The following is a 20,912-nucleotide window of genomic DNA, read 5'->3' on the forward strand; positions in this document are numbered from 1 at the left end:
ATCACTTTAAATCTAGGATATTTAAAAGGATGGAGAATTTTTAAAATGAATGCTGTCGACCTTGGACTCTTTAAGAATCGTAAACGAAGTGGTTTATAGTGGAACTAGGGCGGGCCGAAGGTCCGCCAAGCGGAGCACCATAAGTATAGGAACAGGATCACATGCATGCATAGAAATAAAAACCCATGCAACTCTTTTCTCATGGTCAAACTGGCTAGCGGCATGGATAGCGACGAGGAACGACGACAACATCGCGCAACATGGTGGCCATACCCTACCAAGTCATGCAGTCTTGGTTTACAGCGTATATCTTTGATATATATCTTTGATATAATTAAATAGGCATAAATAGGTATCAATGGTCATTTTTGCAGGGGATATTCTTTTCTCACTAATACAACGAACACGATTACTGTAGGGTTCACAATTCGTATATTTCTACCTATATTATAACCTCCACATTTTTCTTGGAAGCAAACAAGTTCAACTGATTGATAGCAATCTACACCGTGTTGTTATTGCGGTGCAGACTTAGCGTAGCGAGGTTCGTAATTTACAGCAAGACTAAACTTTTTTCCTTTCATCAAAGAATGACTCTGTCTCTCGAAATCCCGTTGAGAGCCGTTTTGGAACCGATGCCGTCAAGCTCTCGCGAGAAACCGCCATCTTCCCTCGGAGACATCAAGTCCAAACGAACTGCAGGCTCATGAATAGGTGCGCCCGCGTTTGCAGTGCTCAGCAGGTCTGAGAGTCTTTGAGGAGGTTCCCGGATTCTGTTTGACCCAGGCCGACTCTTTTCTAATTTAAGTCTCTCGAATTCACGGCTTAGCAGTTTTCTTTCCTGTAAGAGTTGTCTTTCGCGATTTAGAAGCGTCGTTACCTGTGAAAGAGGAAAATACCGTAACTTCAGTAAACTTGTGATAAACGTTGTACGAGGCCCATTCTAATATCAGAGAAAAAGAAACATATTCTAAGAGGTTAATTAAAGAAAATGCGACGACATTTTGACGGGACAAAAACATGGCCTAACAAATAAACAAAATATAGGCGGCTGTATTTACAGCTGACTACGTTTGAAATCACTTTTTTTCATTTGCAAAACACCACCTTCCCCCGCCAAAAATAAATAAACAAAATACATAAATAAACAAAATAAATAAATAAATAAAAACCTGTGAAATTACTTGCAGTCATTTTCAAGCTAAGGGCGGTTCTATATTCAAGAATTACACAAGGCACTTTTAAGAAATCTAAAGAATGCAGTATGCACAGATAGTGACAATCGTTCAAGAGCGACTTGTGAGAAGCAAACGAAACATTTTATCGTGACAGGTGGCAATTATTTTCCACGGCCCTAAAAGCAAAGGAGTTGCGGATCAGGTTACAGGGACAACTAGCAGGGAGAAAAATTACGAGTCATTCTCACGAGGTCCCAGCCTCCTTGGACATCTCGTTCGGGTTCGCTGATACTTGCTCATACGTCATGCCCCTGTAACATGTCTCCTCTCATGTTAAGACTTAAGTATTAAGGTAGTCCTTCACATAAGCCTTATTGGCTTCTCTAGGCTTCCTTGCCTATAATATACATTGATGTGTTGTTATTACATTTAACAAGAAACAGTTCATAATGTTCTTACGATAAGACCCCTCGTGTGGAACGACATTTATGACCAAGTAACGATACAAAGTGGAGAGAAAAATTATCATAGAAAAGAAAAAGAGGTAAAACTTGTTCCTCACCTGAGAGCTGGCTGCATCCGCCCTCGTTTCAGCATCGACCACCATACTCTGAAGTTTCTCTTGAGACAGTTTTGACGAAGAAAGTTTGGACTCCAGCTAATAAAACACGAGCAAGAAATTACAGGAACCAGGAATTAGACACCACATTACGAACTACCGCATTTCTTTGTACCATTCTTTAGTATCGTCCAACTTTTATTCATTAGGAAGACAATTCTATAAACATAACAAAAAAACAAGATATAACGCAGACTACTCGACGTGTTGCCCTTATATCTGTTATTTTCCATTGTTATTTTCCAAAAAGTTGAATTAAAGCTGAGTTCCCTAGTTTTCAAGGATCGTTCCTTTCGGAAGTTCACAGCATGTTATTTTTTTGGCTGTTCATACCTGCTCCCTTTTCTGTCGTTCTTCGTTCACCTGACTGTTAAGTTCATCATTTCGTCTCTTCTGCTTGTTAATTTCTTGTCTGATGAAGAAGATAGTACAATTCCTTTTACTCGCTTGGCTATTCAACGTCTAAAAGACTCTACACCTGGGGTTTTGGTGCCACTTGGATGAACGTTATTGCGTCGTTTTTATTTTCTAAGATCGCGGAGCGCACGAGCGAAGAGTGATCATGCGAGAAGCGAATGGACGCACGCTTGACTTCTGCTCGCTCTGCTTCGCTTGAAAGCTCCTGCTTATGCACTTTCACTACCTTTTAAGTTTAGAGCAGTTTTCAATTGAGTGTCGTAAAACCAAAACTAAACCAATTACTTACCAATTAGACTACTCAGCCAATCTCAAACCGTCGTAAAACCAAAACCAAAACCAAAACCAAAACCAAAGTAATTGCCTGATTACTTTCGACACTCAGTTGAAAACCGCTCTATGAAATGGAAGGAGTTCATGTTTTATCAGGCTCAGAAATCCACAAAACGTCAATCTTGTTGCAAGAGACCGCAATCCTTTAGGTTCAAGTATCGAGCCCTCTGGGAGAAATCAAAAGGTGAACAAACATTTGTCACAGCGGTTACTCTCACTACGCATGTCCAGAAGCCAGTATTGGACTTGAACACACGTGCACGATCAAACCAGAACCAGGACTTTCTGCTTCCGGTTTTTTTTATTGACAAGGCCACGTGACGATGTTCTAAGAAGGGGCAGGTCGTCAAAAGTTGGAAAGTGGCTTAAAAAGTATTGAGTGTGATAAACCTTGTTTACCTGTCAAATTATTCACAGTTTTTACATGGTTTTTACTTTAAACTCACAAAAGTACAAGGTTGGAGCAAAAGTTTACCTGAATTAAAATTCGACAACGTTTTCTTTGAAATACGCAAATGCTCTAGCGTAACCGACGTGACTTTTAAGTTGCTATGGAAATTTTTCACGGCTTTACAAGAAGTTCGCGTCATAACAGGTTTTTGCATTTTCCAAAGAAAAACAAGGCTGAATACGAAAAACTCTCACCTTAACTCGCTAACTGTTTGCTCGAACTTCTGTGTTACCGCTTTTGATTCCTCTTTCCACCTAACAAATCAACCAAAGCAATGAAAAATCATTTTACCGTGTATTACCACTTGAAAAAAAAAAATGTATTACCACTTTAGAACATATTCGCATAAATCCTTAGTTGTGAGACTAAAAGACCTGGGCCGATTTTGATTTCAGATTTGTAATATAGTTTAAGCAATTTTCTAAATACAATTTTGTTTTAGCAAGAAAATACCAGTAGTAAGAAATAAAACCATTTTTTTGGTCAAGAGATATTCAAAAAACCCTCGACAAACTTTAAATCGTGAGTAAGCTTTAACCGGCTTTCTAGCAAGTGGGTTCTGTTTGACGCTGGAAAACAGCCCCCGTAACTAAGAAAGAAATTATCTTTGGCTTCCGAGAATTATAAATTAAAACCAGTCAGGTTTAATAGTCTTCACGACGCTTCGAACGAAAGGGTCAACGCCGAACCTTTGTATGCCGTCATGTTAACAAGTAATTTGTACGTATTGCGCGACAGTAATATTCCAGGTGACGAGGTGGCCGAGTGGTTAAGGCGTTGGACTGCTAATCCAATGTGCTCTGCACGCGTGGGTTCGAATCCCATCCTCGTCGAAAGTAAATTTTGGATTTAGTTTTTTTTTTTTACATCTCTGTTAAGAAGAGGAAAAAAGATTTAACAAATTGACCTAAGTCTTTTTTAGGGTTTGTCCAAAGAAGTTTGGGGCATTTGAGAGGAAGGCGTTAGCCATGTACTCTAACTTAGCCAATGAGCGGGCAAGAAAGAAGACAATTACTGTTAAAAAAGGAAACAAATCCAAAATTCCACCCCTCACCAAAAACAGCTACTCAAGTTACTTACTCAGTTTTTTACTTTCATCAGTTACTGCGTCTTTCAATAACATGCGGACTCTAATAAAATTCACAGCTCAACCGACAAATCAAATCATCAATCAAATGTTCGGTGGCTCCTCCCAGCTTCAGACTACTGCCGAGCAATGTTTCGTTGTCTCAACTGTGCTCAGCGATTTGATTACCGCGCACTCGGCAGTGGACGGAAGCTGGGAGGAGCCGCCGAACATTTGATTGACGGTAGCGAAAAACGCATTTGTCTGTTGAGCTTTGAATTTTAGAGTCCGTATGTTATTGAAAGGCGCAGTAAAACCCGAGAATGTGGACAATTATTGTGAAACAAAGAAAAGGAAATCCAAAATTGCATGTATTAGTGGTTACCAACAAGCCTTCCTGTCTTCCGTCCACGAAGTAATTTCCAGTATAAGTTAAAACGTTGATCTATTTACGCTAAGATTTCATACTTAACACTTCATGTTTATTTTGTTAGACTTACTGAGCTCCGAGTTTCTGCTGTCCATTTAGCATTTCTCTGAGTTCGTTTACTGACTGCCTGTTCATCTCCTCGACATTGCGCAGCCGCGATTCAAAATCTCTTTCACGTAGCTCGTGCTGTTGTTTAAGCGATGCTACCTGCAAGTAACAGGACAGCGGACGATTAAATCACATCTTTACGGCCGAAGATGATATCAAAGTAGAAAGTAAATCTCAACGCCATAGCTAACACAACGGAGAGTGATCAAAAGAACGGCTATTGTTAGAAAAGTCAGTTTTTCAATTTCATGTTTCCGTTGGTTTCCCAAACTTCTCAGCCGGAAAACGCCGCACATACAAAGGATGGGCCAGAGTCTACTTTGAATACTCTGAAAACTAGACAAAAAGGAATCGGAAAAACCAAGGCAAAAAATATTTGAGACAATAGTCACGCTTTTCAGTAAAAGGAGACCTAAATATTGATTTGATTTAAATATTGTACAACTTTGCATGCTAAAGCGGGGAACAACACAAGACAAAACACAACTTTCCCGTTAAATACCTCTGTAGTGCACTGGTGTTCAGCAGCTTCTTTTGCTTGTCTGGCGGACAGAAGTTCGCGTTTTTGCTTGTCTATTTCATCTGTGAAGACCAAGAAAACAGGAAACAGGACACTTTCGCCTTTTCATCGTAATTAGAAAATTCGATTACCGGAAAAGAAACGTAAGTATTTCGAAAACATAATAATTCATCCTCAGATGACAGGCACACATCGAACCTTAGCCCAGAGGAAAAAATCACAAAATTACAACCTAAGCATTACGCAAAATGGCGAAAATCCAAACCTTGAAAACAAAACAATAACCAAGAGATGATAAAAATGTTATCTCCTGTTTGTGCGGTACAAGCTAGCACACTCACGGTATGATCTGGCACGGAGGTCTAATTTACAGCAAATAAGTAAAGGGAAATAAAGTGGTTTACCTATCAGTTGAAGTCTGTTGTCTGACATTTCCTCATTTTCCTCCTCAAGTTGTTTTATTCTTCTTCTTAGTTCGCTAATTTCCGAGACAGCCTGAGATTTCTCTTGTTCATGTCTATGAGTAAAAAACAAGCCAAAAAAAAAAAAACAAAAAAACTTGAGTACCACGTTTGTGTACAAACCCACACGAGCAGAGAACATTGGATTAACCGTCCAACGCCGTGGCTACTCGATAACAACCACAAAAACTTATTGGTACAAAAAAGACTTCTAAAAATCTCTAAAATTCTACAGCTCACGCGAAACTTCAAAATAACATACACACCGGCACCTTTCGCAAAATCACACTTGCGTTTGTGCAACGTCTTACAACAGAAACACAAAACTGAGCTGAGTATTTACTTGGTTTCTATTTTCTTGAGCGTCGAATTGAGGCTATCTACTCTCCTTAAAGCCTCGTCCCGGGTTCTCTCGGCGTGACCGGTCCGTTTCTGTAACTCGCCGAAGGTCATTCCTGTCCGCGCAATCTCGGACGGTCCCTCTTGATACAACTACAAAACATTGCAGAAAGAAGAAGTCATAGTAAGGAATCTGGGCCACATTCTAAACAGCAATTCTGGATCTAAACGTCTCTCTTCTCTGGGTTTAGACAAGTGAGTAAGCACGCTGTCCAGACGATGTGCGAACAAAGAGCCGAAAATCGAGCCTACACGCTAGGACGCGAAAAATTCATCTCGCACAAATTTTTTCTCCGCACCCGCTTCGCGTCTCCTCGTGTGATATGACCTTCGCGCTTGCACGCTCGCGTGCTCGCCTACTCGACTAACCATTAATCGTAAAAGTATCATTATTTTCATGACAGACAGTCGCCTTGCGGCGAGAAGCTGACCTTTTCAAGTTCTTTTTCCACCGCAGCTTTTTCCCTGAGTGATCTTTCTAACTGAGCCTGTTTCTCCGCTCCTTCCTGTGAAAACAAATTTTTTAACAGTTTATAGCTGACATTTCTTACTACAGCTTGCTACAAATACTAGCGTTCAGCGATGCAGAGGGAAGTCGTTTCCGTAATTTAGTGCTTCCTTCTTCTGAAAAAGCCCCAGATCTGCTGCTTAGAGTAGTGCTTTCTACACTACGTGACAGCACATTCTCACCGAAGCGTGTCACGCAATAAATATGCCGCATCGATAACTCTTGATGCCTTTTAAAGCATCAAAAAGAGTGGGGCCGGCAAAACCTTACTAATACTGTGAGAACAAACTTCTCTACGGGGATTTCAATTGACAAAATAATCAAAGGAGATGAATTTCCACAACGATTGCTGCTCAGCGACAATTGCGCGTACGCAGCTCGACGAAAATTCTGTAAATATGGAAGCAATCTAAGTTCTGACCCGTTCGCTTGCAAAACGAACTTTACGATAGTCAACTAATAGGTCAGCCAAGAAACTGGTTTATGTGCACTTTAATTTAATCGAGTAAGACATGACATTAGGTCGATGCGTTTGGATACATAACAAAGTCTGTGTGTTTGTTATACGTTCAATGGGTCTTGACTAAACCAGCTGCAATTATGTAAATGACCTGAAAACGCTAGCCGCAAGAAGATAAATTGTCTCACCGACTGGGGCAAAAAACATGAAAATGAAAAGTAACCTCTAAGGTAGAAAGATAATAAGTATTATATATAGATGTTGAAATTTTACGTTCGGCAAACGCGAAACAAAACTACAATTACGAGATCACTCAAGCGAACGGTTACTACAATCATAAAATAATAACGAATTCACTCCTACAGCATTCAGCAGGACATAAACGGAAACAAAAGCAAAATTACCGGGTAATATTCAAAGATCCACCTCTTATCTCTTGGCCGGGGCGGAGATTTTTCCATATCGTGAAAAAACAACTCGACTAAAAGCAGTTAGTTCTGTGGGTTTTAGCACAAACCGTCTCTACCGCGTCTTATCGGGAAAATGTCAACAAGGATTTCAATGCTTCTGGCATATATTTGATGTCATCAACAAATAAACTGGTTTCATAATTAGTATGCATACATTACAGTAATCTGTGCAAGGATAATTTATTACATTCGATGGAAACTGAAATTGAGGGACAATAAGATATTTCAATTCATACATGAATAGAAAAACAACTTTTGGCTGCTGTTCACGAGCGCGATTCCTCGCTCATTTTCGAGCAAAGCATGAGTATTTTGTTTCTCAAGTTAAGATACCTATATAAGCCCCCATACTAGTAATTAGGTTAACTTTATAATTCGATAAAGCAGGTTCGTCTGCAGACAAAGGCCGCGTGAAGAACCGACTTGCCTTTTAAACCTTTGAGTTCACATTGAAACATTGGTCGTCCCACAGAGATCTCCATCTTTCCATGTCCTTGGTAACAAATGCCGCATGAGGGAACCATGATGAAATTCAGATTTCCAACACTTGGAAATCAACACTTCAATTTACTTTAAAGTATATTTTCTAGAATATTTCTACTTTCCAGCTTTTAATCTCAGTGTTGCGGGGAGTAACATTGCATTCACAACTGTACACTTAAATATCTACCTTGCTGTAACTACCCACGAACTGACAGGACCTGCTCCCGACTGGCCTCGTAGCTCAGTCGGCAGAGGACACAGAGCAAACGGTGATCTAATCCGAGGTCCTGGGTTCGAATACCTCGTTTCCCTCTTGTGATCTCCCATTTCCTGACGCTCAGAAGAAAATACTTGAGTTGATTTCCAGCACTTAAAATTACTTTACCGTTAAGTCTCTACTTTCCAGCGGCCTTTGAATTTTGATGAGCCCGAGTTAGCATGCAGGCTGAAAATTCTCGCTCGAGGGAGTAATCTACTAGAAAATTTCTAGCACTGATCTGATTTTGGACTAGAATTCATCAGAATGTTACCTCCCTCGTACTCACCATTTCCAGGAAGTGCATCTCCTCCATTAATTTCTGGATATTTTTGTTGCATTGGTTCCGAACAGAATCCACCTAGCAAGAAATATCGCCAAAGTCAATAAATCATCATAACACATTACATTTATTAAAAAGAGCTCTCCGTTAGTGGCTTAACGAATGAATTTCATATTTTGCAACATTGTAAACATTAATACAAAAAAGCACATTGTACCTCCTCTCTTGTTCTTTTCCCAGCTTCTCTCAGTATTTTATTGATGACTTCCTGTAGTCTGCTCACTTCTTGCGTTTTCTGTTGCTCGCGGACAAGAGCCTGGAAACAAGATAAGGCTATTTACCTTTTGTTGCCGTGGAAACATACAAGCAATAAAGTTACATTCATTTGGGCAAAACGAAACATTTCACTAAATTTTGGTCCCTCCGACTTGTCCAACAAATTCAAACTGGTTTGAATTAAGGTGATTCCCTAGTAAAAGAACCCGCCATAGATTTCTGTTGAAATTTGGTATGCTGTTGTTACTGGACAAGGAGATATTAAAAACGTAGTAAAAAGAGAGGGTCACCGTGCTTGTTTCCACGCCACAATGCTGACAAATACGGTTATTTAGGTACTTTTGGTAATCTCCGTGCGTAACAAACAAGCTCGATTATTTTTCAATGCAGCGTGTTATATCACACAGGGTTTGACTTTCTGCGATTGTTTATGCATCTACGTCCCAGAAAAAATGTCTTCAAATACCCTGCATTTTTTTTATCCTTAAAAGGAAACATAATTTGGACATGTGCTGTTGGGCCCTTTATGTCTCCCTCTGTAGTATTTATTTCATTTGCCAAAAAAATAGCCCAAATTTTTTTCTCAGTTATTGAGGATATTGTTCTCATTGAAATTGTGAAATAAAAGGTGGGGGTCACCGTGCTCGTTTAAGAGAAAAGGAGCATTTATTTCGTTATCGAGCTTAGTTTGAGGGAAATCTCTTACGCTTGGTACGAGCACGCGCTCCTGTACGCGCGCTAATGACGCGAAAATCGTGCGCAGAAGGGATGCACAATGCAATACTAAGGAATCACCTTAAGGTGACTTTTCCCTCAAAACCTTCATGCAAGAAGGGTCGCAAGGACTAGTCGCTCGTGTGTGCCGACATTTACTCCAGTTTATCTCCAGTTTCTTTTTTTTAAAAAGGTTTCATGTTTGTATTATTTTCACACACACCTGATCTCTCTCCAGAATCGCATTTTCCACCATCTGAACACTGTCCCTCACATGGGAGATGGCTTCAAATTCACGCTGCTCCTGTTCAGCACTAAACAGCGGAAAATGTTCTTGTAAATAATCACAAAGAACTGAGAAAGATGAAAATTAGTGACTATTTATTCGCGTCGTACTATCCTCTTTTAGCAGCTATGGCGCACTTTGTTTTACAGTTAGGAATATTTGTGCCATGGGGGTTTATTAGTTTGCAGTATCATTGAGCTTGTATTGCCTTGGTGGACAAGACAATTACATTAACGGAAACGATACTTCGCATTTTGTAAAGTAAGCACTTGCGCGCGCGGTTGCCTGATGATTAGCGCGCTGGACTCGAGCGGTCTAGGTTGGAGCCCTGGCCGGGGTCATTGTATTGTGTCCTTGGGCAAGACAATTTACGCTCACAGTGCCTTTCTACAGCCAAGTGTATGAATGGGTAAAGGGAGATGGGGCATTACCCTGCGATGGACTAGCATCCCATCCTAGTCGTTTCGCGCTACGGAAACCGGGATAAGCTCCGGCGGTGTGGACTACTTGGCCCGACGCAGATTTTACCTCACCTTATGTAACACGCAAGAGCTCTAATGAGTAGAGAGTAGGGCACGTAGTTCCCGGTGTTGTAGTCTGGCCTTGTCTCACGGGTTGGTTCTCTACACAGGGTAAACCTCACTGCGTCTTTTCCCCTTGGACAGAATTATCCAAGAAAACTGGCTACGTTTATATCTATGTGTTATATTTGCAGATGCCGTAAAATACCTTCTTTTCTGTAAAACCTCCAATCTTTCTTCCAACTCCGCTTTCTCTGATCGGAGGCGTCCGACTTCTTTGAGTGTTGCGGAAAGCCTGTAAAAAAGAATACAAATCTAGAACGATGAAACCAATCCTCATGTACAACAGTTCTGGGAAGAACAGATTATTTCTAATCTCCAAAACGAGAAGTCTCCTTCGCAGCCATTATTAAGGTCGTCACGCAACGCTTCTCCCCCACTGCGTGACGACCCTAATAACGGCTGCGAAGGAGACTACCAAACGAGCAAAAAAAACATAGGCACGCAAGGCGTGCAAGAGTTATTTTTTTGTGAAGTCTCGGAGATAGGAGCATTCATGGAGCTGTTTACAGTAATGATTTGGTTTGACAAGTGTTTTTGGTTGCGATGTATAACAAGAAAGAAACTGGGAATTTATGATGTACATACGATGTTACATCGGTAATGGTAAGATAGCTAAATAGTAAGCCATAAAATGTTTGACTGAACAAACTACAGTAATCTGACACGTCTCCAGATTAATGTAGATACCATCTTAATTTTTTTCTTTGATTCGTTCTTTGATACAACCCACACTGTGATTTGTGTGACACGCGTACATGCATAACTCACTCACCGATCACATAGCCCTTCCAACCCCCAAGAAGAATTTTTGCTCAAAAGTTAGAGACCTTTTCGCATTTTATACGAGTCGTAAGTTTACCCTTTTTACACAACACAACACAACACAACACGACAACACTACTTCACCGAAAATGGAAAGAAAGAGAAAAAAGCCTCTCTGACACATTGAAAGTCTGATTTAATTGAATTGCACTTTAACTTGGTGCCACGCAGTCTTCAAAGAACATTTGAGCAATTTTGATACTTTTAACCTTTAAAAATATCGGACTGAAAAGGATGTCATAAAATGCCCATCAAATAAAAAGAAACTGCTACTGCAGAGACGTAAAAACCATCCAGAAATGAAGCTTTTTTGTTTAATATCCTGGGAACAATAGCCGATAACTTGTCAGCTCTAATTGAATTTACTCTCATTGGCATGGGTCGCACTAGAGCGAATTCTGTTTGTTTTACCAAAATTTGGGTCAAAATTGGAGCTTTTCCTAATGCGACCCCTACGAGCAGAATTTGGAACAATTAGTTAGTGGACCAAAAAGATCAAAGACGCCGTAGTGTCTGGGTGGGGCAGGTAGATTTTTTTCCAAAATCGCCCAAAGAAAGCAAAAATTCATTAAACATGTCAACTGCGTGTTTTTTACGAAAATTGATGAACAGTATGCCTTCACGGGAAAGCATCGTTTCCAAAAGCGTTTTATCAGTGTTTACACAAGAATTTAGCCTTGTTGTGTGGTGTGCGACCGGAAAACGAACCCGAAAAAACATTGGTCCGTGCCGATATTTTTGGGACTTTCGGACCTACCAAAAAAGATTCGCTCTAGTGCGACCCATGCCATATAAAAAACAAAAGTGTTAAGTTACCATTCGTAACTAAAGATAGCAAATATCTCGTGGGAAAGAATGGTGACGATTCGTCAGCTCTAATTGAATTTACTCCCTTGTGAAAAACAAGTGTCAAATTACCCTTTGTAACTAAAAAATACAAATATCTCGTTATATTTGCATGCAACAAGAACAAAACAATCGTCACCTGCACTTACTATCGTAAATGTTAGAACTGTTTCAAATCTAAATAGTCTCGCCTCCTTTAAAACATGTCCTAAGAACTAGAAGCGACGATTCGTGACCTCTAATTGAATTTACTCCTTGTGAAAAACAAAAGTATCAAGTTACCTTTGTAACTGAAAATAAAAACATCTCGTTGCATTTGCATACTACTAACTCACGAACTGTTTCAAACCTCAAGGCTCATCTCGTTCTAACCCATAGAAAATGTCGAAGTTAGCCCAATATATGAATACTTCCTCCTCTTTTATAGAAGAATAAATATGGCCGTTCTAAACTGTGTCAGGATCATATCTTCTCACATACCATTTACCTTTACAACAAGAAATTTGATTGGCTGTTTATAGTAGATCCAATCTGATTGGTGTGACATACACACTTCTCTCACTCATCCATTGACCCGTTCATAACATACCCGACGCGCCGACTAAGAAGTATTTTTTTACAAAAAAAAATAACTCAAAAAGTGTGAAGATCTACACACTGCTATCAACATCCTTACGTGCTTCGCGTAGTATAGAAGGAAAAATTTTACATGGCGCGGTTAGCTATAAACAAGTGGACTGGTTTTCCCTGTTGGCGCCAGCTGTTACTCATAGTGTTATGACGTAACAAACTGATCGCGGCGATACGAGCTGCGCGCGCATCCAGTTAAATTGACGATTGTGTAAGCGAGATTTGCTCGAATGCAAGCAATCCCACTGAAGTCAAAGTTATTTTCCTTGGCCTCGTGGGCCCGCCTCGTGGTGTCCCCAATTTCTTTGCTATGGCTAACGTTTGGAGAGAAATTCATAAAATAACAGCATGCGTTATTTCATTTAGGCCCGTCCACACTACTCCGGAGGAATTTGAAAACGGAGTTTTCACTCAGAAAACACATCAAATGTTTTCCGTCCACACTACGCTGGAGGATTTTAAAAACGCAACAGTCACTGGTCATTTTGCATGTGTGTTTGAGGAAAACTCGGGAAAGGAAATCACGTGATTATCGTGACGTCATCGTTTTTGAAAAGTGTTTTCCGCCCACACTTAAACGAAAAGCAGGCGTTTCCAAATTCATCCGGTTTGAAGAGCGTTTTCGAAAAGCTCCGTTTTCGTGACGGATTAGTGTGGACGGTAAGCTTAACCGTACAAATAAAGCGGCGTTTACAAAATTTCTCCGTCTTAGTGTGGACGCTGCCTTGGAAAACACACGCACCTTGACTCAAGTTCAATGAGCGCAGTCTGTAGTTGTTCTACTCGTGTATCCACAGACTGTTCCCTGTTAACTTCGTCACCTCTCTCCCTGTCCTGCAAATTAAAACATCAGGTTTAGTTTATTGTTGGAAATAAGATTATGACCAAAGTAGTTACTTATTTCACGGAGTACAGAGGTCCTACCCTAGCCCTTATTTGTCCCTCCATTATCTCCAGCGTTTTTCGAAGTTCTTCGTTCTGGGATTTGCAGTTTTTTAACTCAGCTTTGCATCTCCTGACAGAACAAAGAGAAAACATGTGCAGGTTGAAAAGTTAATTCTCTTTACCAACTGCCATAGATTCTTTATAATTACTAGTGAGAAACTGGTAAGACATCAGTTGCAAATATCAGCTTATTTTCCTCCTCATCAATGCTAAGAAGCTACTGCAGTTATTTGACGATTTTAGCCTGTCTAGAATAATCGGGAGCTCCAAAATAGCAATTAAGAAATAGAAAACACGTTCCGTGTTTCGATCGAGTCACAGAAACACGAGTGGAAGTTTGGGAGAACGATAAATTCTGTGGGAACACGAGCCGCAGACGAGTGCTTCCAGAGCTTTTTCGAGTTCTCCCAAACTTCCAGGTGTGTTTCTAGAACTTGATAGAAACGCGGAGAACATGTTTTCTATTTCTTTTAGAAAATTCGACAAAAAAAAAGTGAAAACAACTTGTTCACTTTGATCATCAAAATGTAAATTATCTTCGTTCGCGCCATCATTACGTCAACAGCTCCTGCTAGTTCTGTGTCTGTATAATAGAAACACAATTTTAAACCAATCAGTGCGCGTATTTTCTTTGGTCTATTTTCTAAAAACACTTCTTAAACACTGAAGCATCAGCTAACTGTAGATTTTAAAATTTTGTACTTTTGAACACGGCAAGCGTGTGATTAGTCGTTTAGCTCGAAGCCACGTAAATTAATTAACTGAAATTTTGCGTCGGGGGCATGATTTTGAAGAAACCATTAAAAAAAAATCCACAAACCTCAAATCACCGCGGACTTGATCGATTTCTTGATCTTGGGTCTGAGCTGTTGTGAGAAATTTTTCCTGTTCCTAAAATGCCAAAACATAATACGAGACGTTATTATTCTTTTGTTCTCTGACCTTAAACTAAAATAACCTCTTTTAATACATTTTAGAGCTTAAGTCGTCCTTCAACATCTCAAGACCTATTTTTAACAAATTGCTGTGGTGTAAATGTTATTTTCTCGGCAAACTTTCGGATGTTTCAGTTTCATAGCTACAATGAAACGGATTGCCAATTAAAAATGAATCGCAATCAAATATTAAGTTTGAATCACATCTGCCCACGTTTCGGCAATGTTGAAAAAAGATTGAATTTTTAATAAATAATGGCTCTAAAGTATAAACAACGCCAAATTAACGTATGTTTCATTGACGCACTGATGATTGAAAACAATTTAAAAATTAACAGGTTTTCTTCTACAAAATATGTGAACGACCTCCTTCTCAATGAACAAACGGACGCTTTTGTCAAAGATTCAACTTTCTCCGAAAAAGTGCCACAGTTGGTCTAGTTACCAGTTTGACACACAGGTTTTGCATGGAGATGTTTACAGATTTCCAGTCAAGACAACGCTGTTTTGACAGCAAATCGGATCGCACAACTCTTCCCGCGCCCAGCACCAAGAAAATTTTCCCGCCCCTGGTACTAAGCGTCTACTCCCGCTCTTGGCACTAAGCGTTTCTTCCCCCGCTTAGCACTATGCGGCGTTTCCCGTGTTTGGCAGTATACGACTTTTTTCACTTTTAGCGTCATCTTCCCGCCATTGCCATTACACGACTTCTCGGACGCGCTCTTGCAACTGAGCGTTTTCTCCCGCGCTTTGCACTGTGCTACTTTTCTCGTCCTTGCGTCTCTTCCCGTGCTAAGTCACAGATGAGTTCTAATTGGTTAATTGGTCCAGTCAGCTGTCCTATGATTGGCTAGATAGGACAATCAGTGGACACAGAGAAAAAACGTTTTTGCTGCAACAGGTTTCGGATTCTTACCATTCTTAGCTTTCTGTTTACTGATTGGAGTTCCTCGGCAAACTGCCTGGCTTTATGAAGGTCATTCTGAAATTGAATTAAGAGAGATGAAGGCTAGTCAACCAAGTTTTCAAGCCAAGCCAAAAAAAAGGGGGATATTATTACTAAAAGACAAGAAAGCTGCCCATGAAAACAGTTCCCAACAGCAATCCATTGACTTGTAAGTGAAACAAAAAAAAAAAGGAGAGGGCCTACTATCCAGAGAAACTTGAAAACGTCAAACTCGCTCATTTAGAGGCTGGGAGAGTGAAGCTTCTCAATGGTAAAAATGATGTGGAAATGAGAAGGTCAGGGGCTTGTACACAATGGTTGCACTCAAGTTTGAGTCTTAAATTTCTGCAACTGGGAATCAGTTTGCACTGTCTGCATACAAGCCCAGTGACCCATCAAGCTGGAGATTATCCTACTTTCTGTAGCATAAAGAGGCGAAGAATATTTCTACTCCCCCCTGGATGTGATGCTAGTCCATAGCAGGGTTACCCTCAGCATAATTCGCTGTGCACCTGGGTGGAGAGAGGCACTGTGAGAGTAAGGTGTCTTGACCAAAATCACAACACAATGTCCCCAGCCCGGGCTTGAACCCTCACCACTTGATCCCAAGTTGAGCACACTTACCATGAGGCCACTGCCCCTCCACAGTTTGTATTGTGCACACATGTAATAAGCTTAATTATTGTTATATACCAGGAATATCTTCCCGACAGTGTTCACTCTCATTGGCAACATGGAGATCACACAACATTTAACATTGCAAAATCAATGACCTCAGAGGATAACAGTGCGCTGTTGCCCGCAAATGTTGACTAACAAGTGCCATTGCACGCAAATTCTTTTACTGTCTTCACTGCACTATATAACAAATCACTTGATGACTGGTCCCTGAGGAACACAAGTAATTTTGTTTCACTACAATCTCAATGTTACCCTTGGTTCCCTCCTTGGGAAACACTGAGATTCTCTGAAAAGAAAATTAACTGGTTTGCTGAGGGACCAGCCATTGAGTGTTTAATATAAATAATGCAAGTTGTTAGCAACAACAAAGTTTTGTACTATAAATCTGAAGAACATTTTTCATTTATTACACATCAAGTCAGTGAAGCTCATTCAAAACATTATTGTATATATATGTTTTTATTATAAACTTCTCATTTACCTGCAAGCTTGCCATGGTCCTTGATCTGGCTTTAAGGTCTCCATCTTTCTCCTACAATGGATAAAAACAGCAAATTTAATGTGGCTGTTAGTGTTTCCTCTTTGAAGGAATATTAAGTTCAGAGAGGTATCATCCACCACTCAAAAAATGTAACATACCCTTTCAATTTCCTGAAGCTTTTCCAGTTCGCTGCATGCATTTTGCCACAGTTCAACGTAGCTGTCTCTTTCCTTGAATTTTGAAATAATAATACAGGTAATAATAATATTACATATTAAATTGAAAAAGATGGTTGATTGATATTCAGCAGTCTTTTCACCCAAATCAACAACTATTGAATATGGTTTTTCTCAAAAGACTGCTCATTCAACCAATCTAGCCACCTGAAAGTTGATCATTTCCCCAAAGAGTAAGGCCAAACAACCAGTATTTACCATAATTAAAGATAAGTATTTGATTGGGACAGATTATCTAAACCAGCAAAAACCCGTTGTGTTTGAAGCAGGTTGGTCCCCCATACAACAGAACTTACATGTAGGAAAGGTTGTGCATGTATCCGCAGCCTAAGCATTTTGTGAGGTTCTCTTGAAAACACAATAATTCAACTCAGTTATGTAATAACTTGTAGAGCCATAGCAGATTACCTGTGACAATAGCTGAAGTTGGTGTTGCATGTTCCCCATCACTTCCTTTTCAACACCACTTCCTTCTCCTTGCCGCACAATGTCCATTTGTGCCTCAATGCTTCTTCTCAACTCTTCATGTAACCTGTTTAAATGTTCAGAAAACATTAACAAAATACTGTAAACTGCTGCTTGTAAGCCCTGAGCTTATTCAACTTTGCAAGGGTTTTTAGATGGGCTTGTAAACAGAGGGGCTTATATCTGAGGGGGCTTATAAATAGAATAAAAAACCATTTTGAAACGAGCTATAGCTGCACATGTTGATCGAAATAGGCTTTTCATTTAGTGGTAATTAAGCTTTAAACCATCACAATAAAACAAATTCAAAACAATGAAAGCTTGAGGGGAGCTTATATCCAAGCAGGGCTTATAACCAAAAATTAATGCATTTTTTGGTTTACAGGTAGATGGGCCTAACACCAGGGTTGCTTATAGACAGGGGAGCTTATAAGGGGCAGTTCACAGTATATCATTACAATAATTTTCAGACAAAAAGATAGAATTGTCAAGGTTGTATATTAATAAGAATCTGCTTAGAATCAGTGTCCGATGCCATTATTCATAAATCATACAAAGTACCTGGTGTTTTCCTGCACAACATGGTCTGTCTTCTGTTTCAAGGATGATAACTCCTCCTAAAATTCAAACAAAGTCAACAAAATTTAAGATGTCAGATTTCAGTGTTACAACACCAAACAATGAAACCCATTTTCAAATCTAGTGATTTACTCTGGCTCCTAATTTGTTGAATGGTTTTCTACACTGGTAAAGGAAGAAAAGATAGTACAGTACTTAATTCTTCAGGGTTCCATGTAAGAATTTATCTTAAGTATCTTTTCTTATCTTCTCTTACCTTCAAGAATGACACCTGCTCCTGGGAAACTCTTATATTGTTATCATACTCTGCCAGAAGAGGAGATAGGATGCTACAAAACAGAAGCAAATAAGTACACTTTTAAGAGCATTTTTCTCAAGATGAATCAGGTTTGTTGGCACTGTCGCCATGATGCCAGGTGAATGACGGAAATATGCTGTTTCTGGAAAGATTTAGTAACCAACAGCACCCTCAATAAGTTTACTAGGAACTCTGAGGGGGAAGGGATTTCCAAAAACCATAAAGCTACAAATATAACTGAAATTTCCAAAGGAACGTTTTGGGTGGGAGGCGAGGAGGAGTTAACACCAAAAACCCAGAGGTAAGATTGAGAAATCTTTACTGACACAATATAATCCTGGTTGATAAAGCTAACCAGATATACTTTTAACAATTTTAATCCTACTTTTAACAACGTAAAAAAACTTTCAAAAGGTGAGAAATTTTGTTATGAATAAACTAACAATACTAATGTAAACTTTTTACCAGTGAGATGAGAATCAATGGGTGTGGAATACATGTGGGAACAACAAGCTGAATGAGCATGGTAGATCTTAAACTGCCATCAGGCATTCTTTTCTGGGAGGTGACAGCTAACCCCCCAAAACGAACCCCAGATCACAACATTAGGTAGATCTAATGTCGGCTTTTTTGAAAATGCAGTCACAACAACTGATTTACCTGGAGTTTGTGATCCATGGTGGAAGTGGTTCTGTGCCCTGACAAAAGAAGCATAATGAAGTCTAAATAAAAATAATTATAATAATATTATATTATTTATAATTTAATATAATTATTAATTATTATAAATGATTTTCTAGCACTGAGTCAAAACAATAGCCATGAAAATCACATTGAATAAGGGCAGTCTTAACTTCATCCCGAGCAACACCACACACTGACATCGGTGAAGAATTATTATCAAATAAATTATTTAATTTTGTTACTCAATTAATGACAATCACCATAATCACTGGCTGCTTTGACTAAACTGTCCTACATAAAGCTAATATTAAATCATAATTTTTACTGTCATATTTCCTTACCTTCACATCTGGTTCCTTTACTGGCAGGTATTTCTTTTGATATTCCTCAAGTACAGCATTAAGCCTCCTTACTACAAAATCAAGTGAATATATAAAGCTCTGAACACCCAAGGTCATCCTGGCCAGCTGCTTTGGAGCAAGCAAATACTGTCCACTATCCTAATCGCAACAATCTGTGTTCTCTTCTGCTTTGTTATTACCTCTTTAATGTTTTTGGTTCTATTTTGTTTGCTTTCAATTTGAGGTTTCCCTCAAAATAGAGGTAACATCAAACAAATACCTGACAAATCATAGCCCCTTTAAAATCAAACATGTTCTAATCTTTGTGATCACCTCTGACAGACTGTGAATTATGTGCGATCATCAGCGACTTTAACAAAGAGACCAATGACCAGAGTCCAAGAAGAGTTAAGAATTGGTTTGTGCTTGGTGTGTGGCAGGTATATTTTGCAGGTTGCAAGTTGCAGGTTAAAACAATCTCTTTATTCAGGTTGATGTTGAATAAACCCTAATTTAAAGGCTAACTGCAAGCAACCTAAGCTAATATAATTTAGGCTAACTGGAGTGTTCTTCAGGCTTACCAGCTATGTAGACTTATTCGAATGTATAAGTCGATTTTTCAACCTGCAACCTGAAAAACATACCTACCCCTTAGCGTGCATCCATAGAGTTAGGGAAGTAACTCAGATTGTCTTAGTTCTCTAGCATTTAATATTTATTTGCTTTGTTATTACATCTTAAGTGAAAATTCAAACGTACAACCGTCGGACATTTGCAACTGAAGATGACATTGGAATGTCAAAACATGTTTTGTACAATGAAAAATGTTGTTTCCTTTTTGAAAATTACCTCTTAAGTGTTTTTGTTATTTTTTGTTTGCTTTCATTGAGGTCCTTCAATTTAGAGGCAACACCAAACAGCACAATGACAAACTTGAAAAATTGTCAGCACACTTTTCAAGATGCGCAATCTGTGCCATAGATCCATCTCTTTGATTCAAGTAATCAGCTGTATGTCTTTATCCAACCCAAGTTGTAAGTTATGATTTGCCATAAACATATAAATCAAAGTTGTCATCTGTTACCCCTCATTTATCGTAAATAAGGTTATAAGACTTCAAATTATTTGTTACAATAACAAGTTATTAACGTTTAAGTATGCACATGACATCTTAAACCATTTTCACTAACAATGGGACCTAACTCGCTTCGCCATACCCCAAAAATCTCTATATTAGCATTATCGATAAGCTTTAATATTTGATAACTTCATAATCGATCGTTTTCTCATGAATTATAAACATATCAACAGGTGGCCGTGGGCTAGCGATATCGATCGTTTCACTGTAGACAAAGTTGTACGCTAATCATGGCTTCATAAATGCTTCCTTCTAGAGATCAAACCAACAATTAAGTGTACCTTGATCTTGTAGAAATTTGATGTAATCTTCATCACGTAAACTTGAATTCATCGCGAAGGTCAAGGTCGATTGATTAAAGTATCCTGCGGAAAGTATTCTGCTAGGAATCTCTGAAAGCTGCTAGGGACGAGGGCACGATCATTATCAATCAAGTCTGCTTCAAGAAAAGTGGATTACTTCGATGTGATTCGAAATAAACGACAAAATCTTGGTGCAAACTTTGACTCCTTTCAGCTGCGAAGGACGCCATTTTGTTGGCAACCTAATCTTCCATTAACCAATCAAAACCTTGAGATAAACA

At 39.3% G+C, this 20,912-nt stretch overlaps 1 protein-coding gene and 1 non-coding gene across 2 annotated transcripts; one reads left to right on the forward strand and one right to left on the reverse strand.

The window, feature by feature from the left end:
- Positions 1-61: 61 nt before the first annotated feature.
- On the reverse strand, positions 62-20,877 carry LOC145496759 (sodium channel and clathrin linker 1-like). Its single transcript, XM_081476498.1, has 25 exons — positions 20,611-20,877; positions 19,192-19,262; positions 18,827-18,864; positions 18,125-18,197; positions 17,851-17,906; positions 17,233-17,356; positions 16,747-16,818; positions 16,589-16,639; positions 15,397-15,462; positions 14,366-14,436; positions 13,525-13,615; positions 13,343-13,434; positions 10,448-10,534; positions 9,656-9,746; positions 8,660-8,758; positions 8,449-8,520; positions 6,414-6,488; positions 5,927-6,075; positions 5,527-5,639; positions 5,105-5,184; positions 4,565-4,701; positions 3,193-3,252; positions 2,131-2,209; positions 1,741-1,836; positions 62-880 (listed from the first exon to the last, which is right to left on the reverse strand). The coding sequence occupies exons 1-25, from the start codon at positions 20,660-20,662 to the stop codon at positions 584-586; spliced, it is 2,292 nt and encodes a 763-aa protein (XP_081332624.1). The 5' UTR covers positions 20,663-20,877; the 3' UTR covers positions 62-583.
- Positions 3,750-3,831, forward strand: Trnas-gcu (transfer RNA serine (anticodon GCU)). Its single transcript has one exon. It is a non-coding gene; the product is annotated as a tRNA-Ser (tRNA).
- Positions 20,878-20,912: the final 35 nt, after the last annotated feature.

This window comes from Orbicella franksi, chromosome 9 (genome assembly GCF_964199315.1).
Source record: "Orbicella franksi chromosome 9, jaOrbFran1.1, whole genome shotgun sequence".
Lineage (NCBI taxonomy): Eukaryota > Metazoa > Cnidaria > Anthozoa > Scleractinia > Merulinidae > Orbicella > Orbicella franksi.

What these genes read in the sequence shown, in the direction of transcription:
- LOC145496759 (XM_081476498.1), bottom strand. Translation starts at nt 20,662, where the DNA reads ATGAATTCAAGTTTACGTGATGAAGATTACATCAAATTTCTACAAGAT. An exon ending in TAAAGGAACCAGATGTGAAG is followed by an intron (nt 18,865 to 19,191) that starts GTAAGGAAATAT and finishes TTCTTTTGTCAG; the next exon opens with GGCACAGAACCACTTCCACC. An exon ending in CTCAAGAAAATAGAAACCAA is followed by an intron (nt 5,640 to 5,926) that starts GTAAATACTCAG and finishes TTTTACTCATAG; the next exon opens with ACATGAACAAGAGAAATCTC.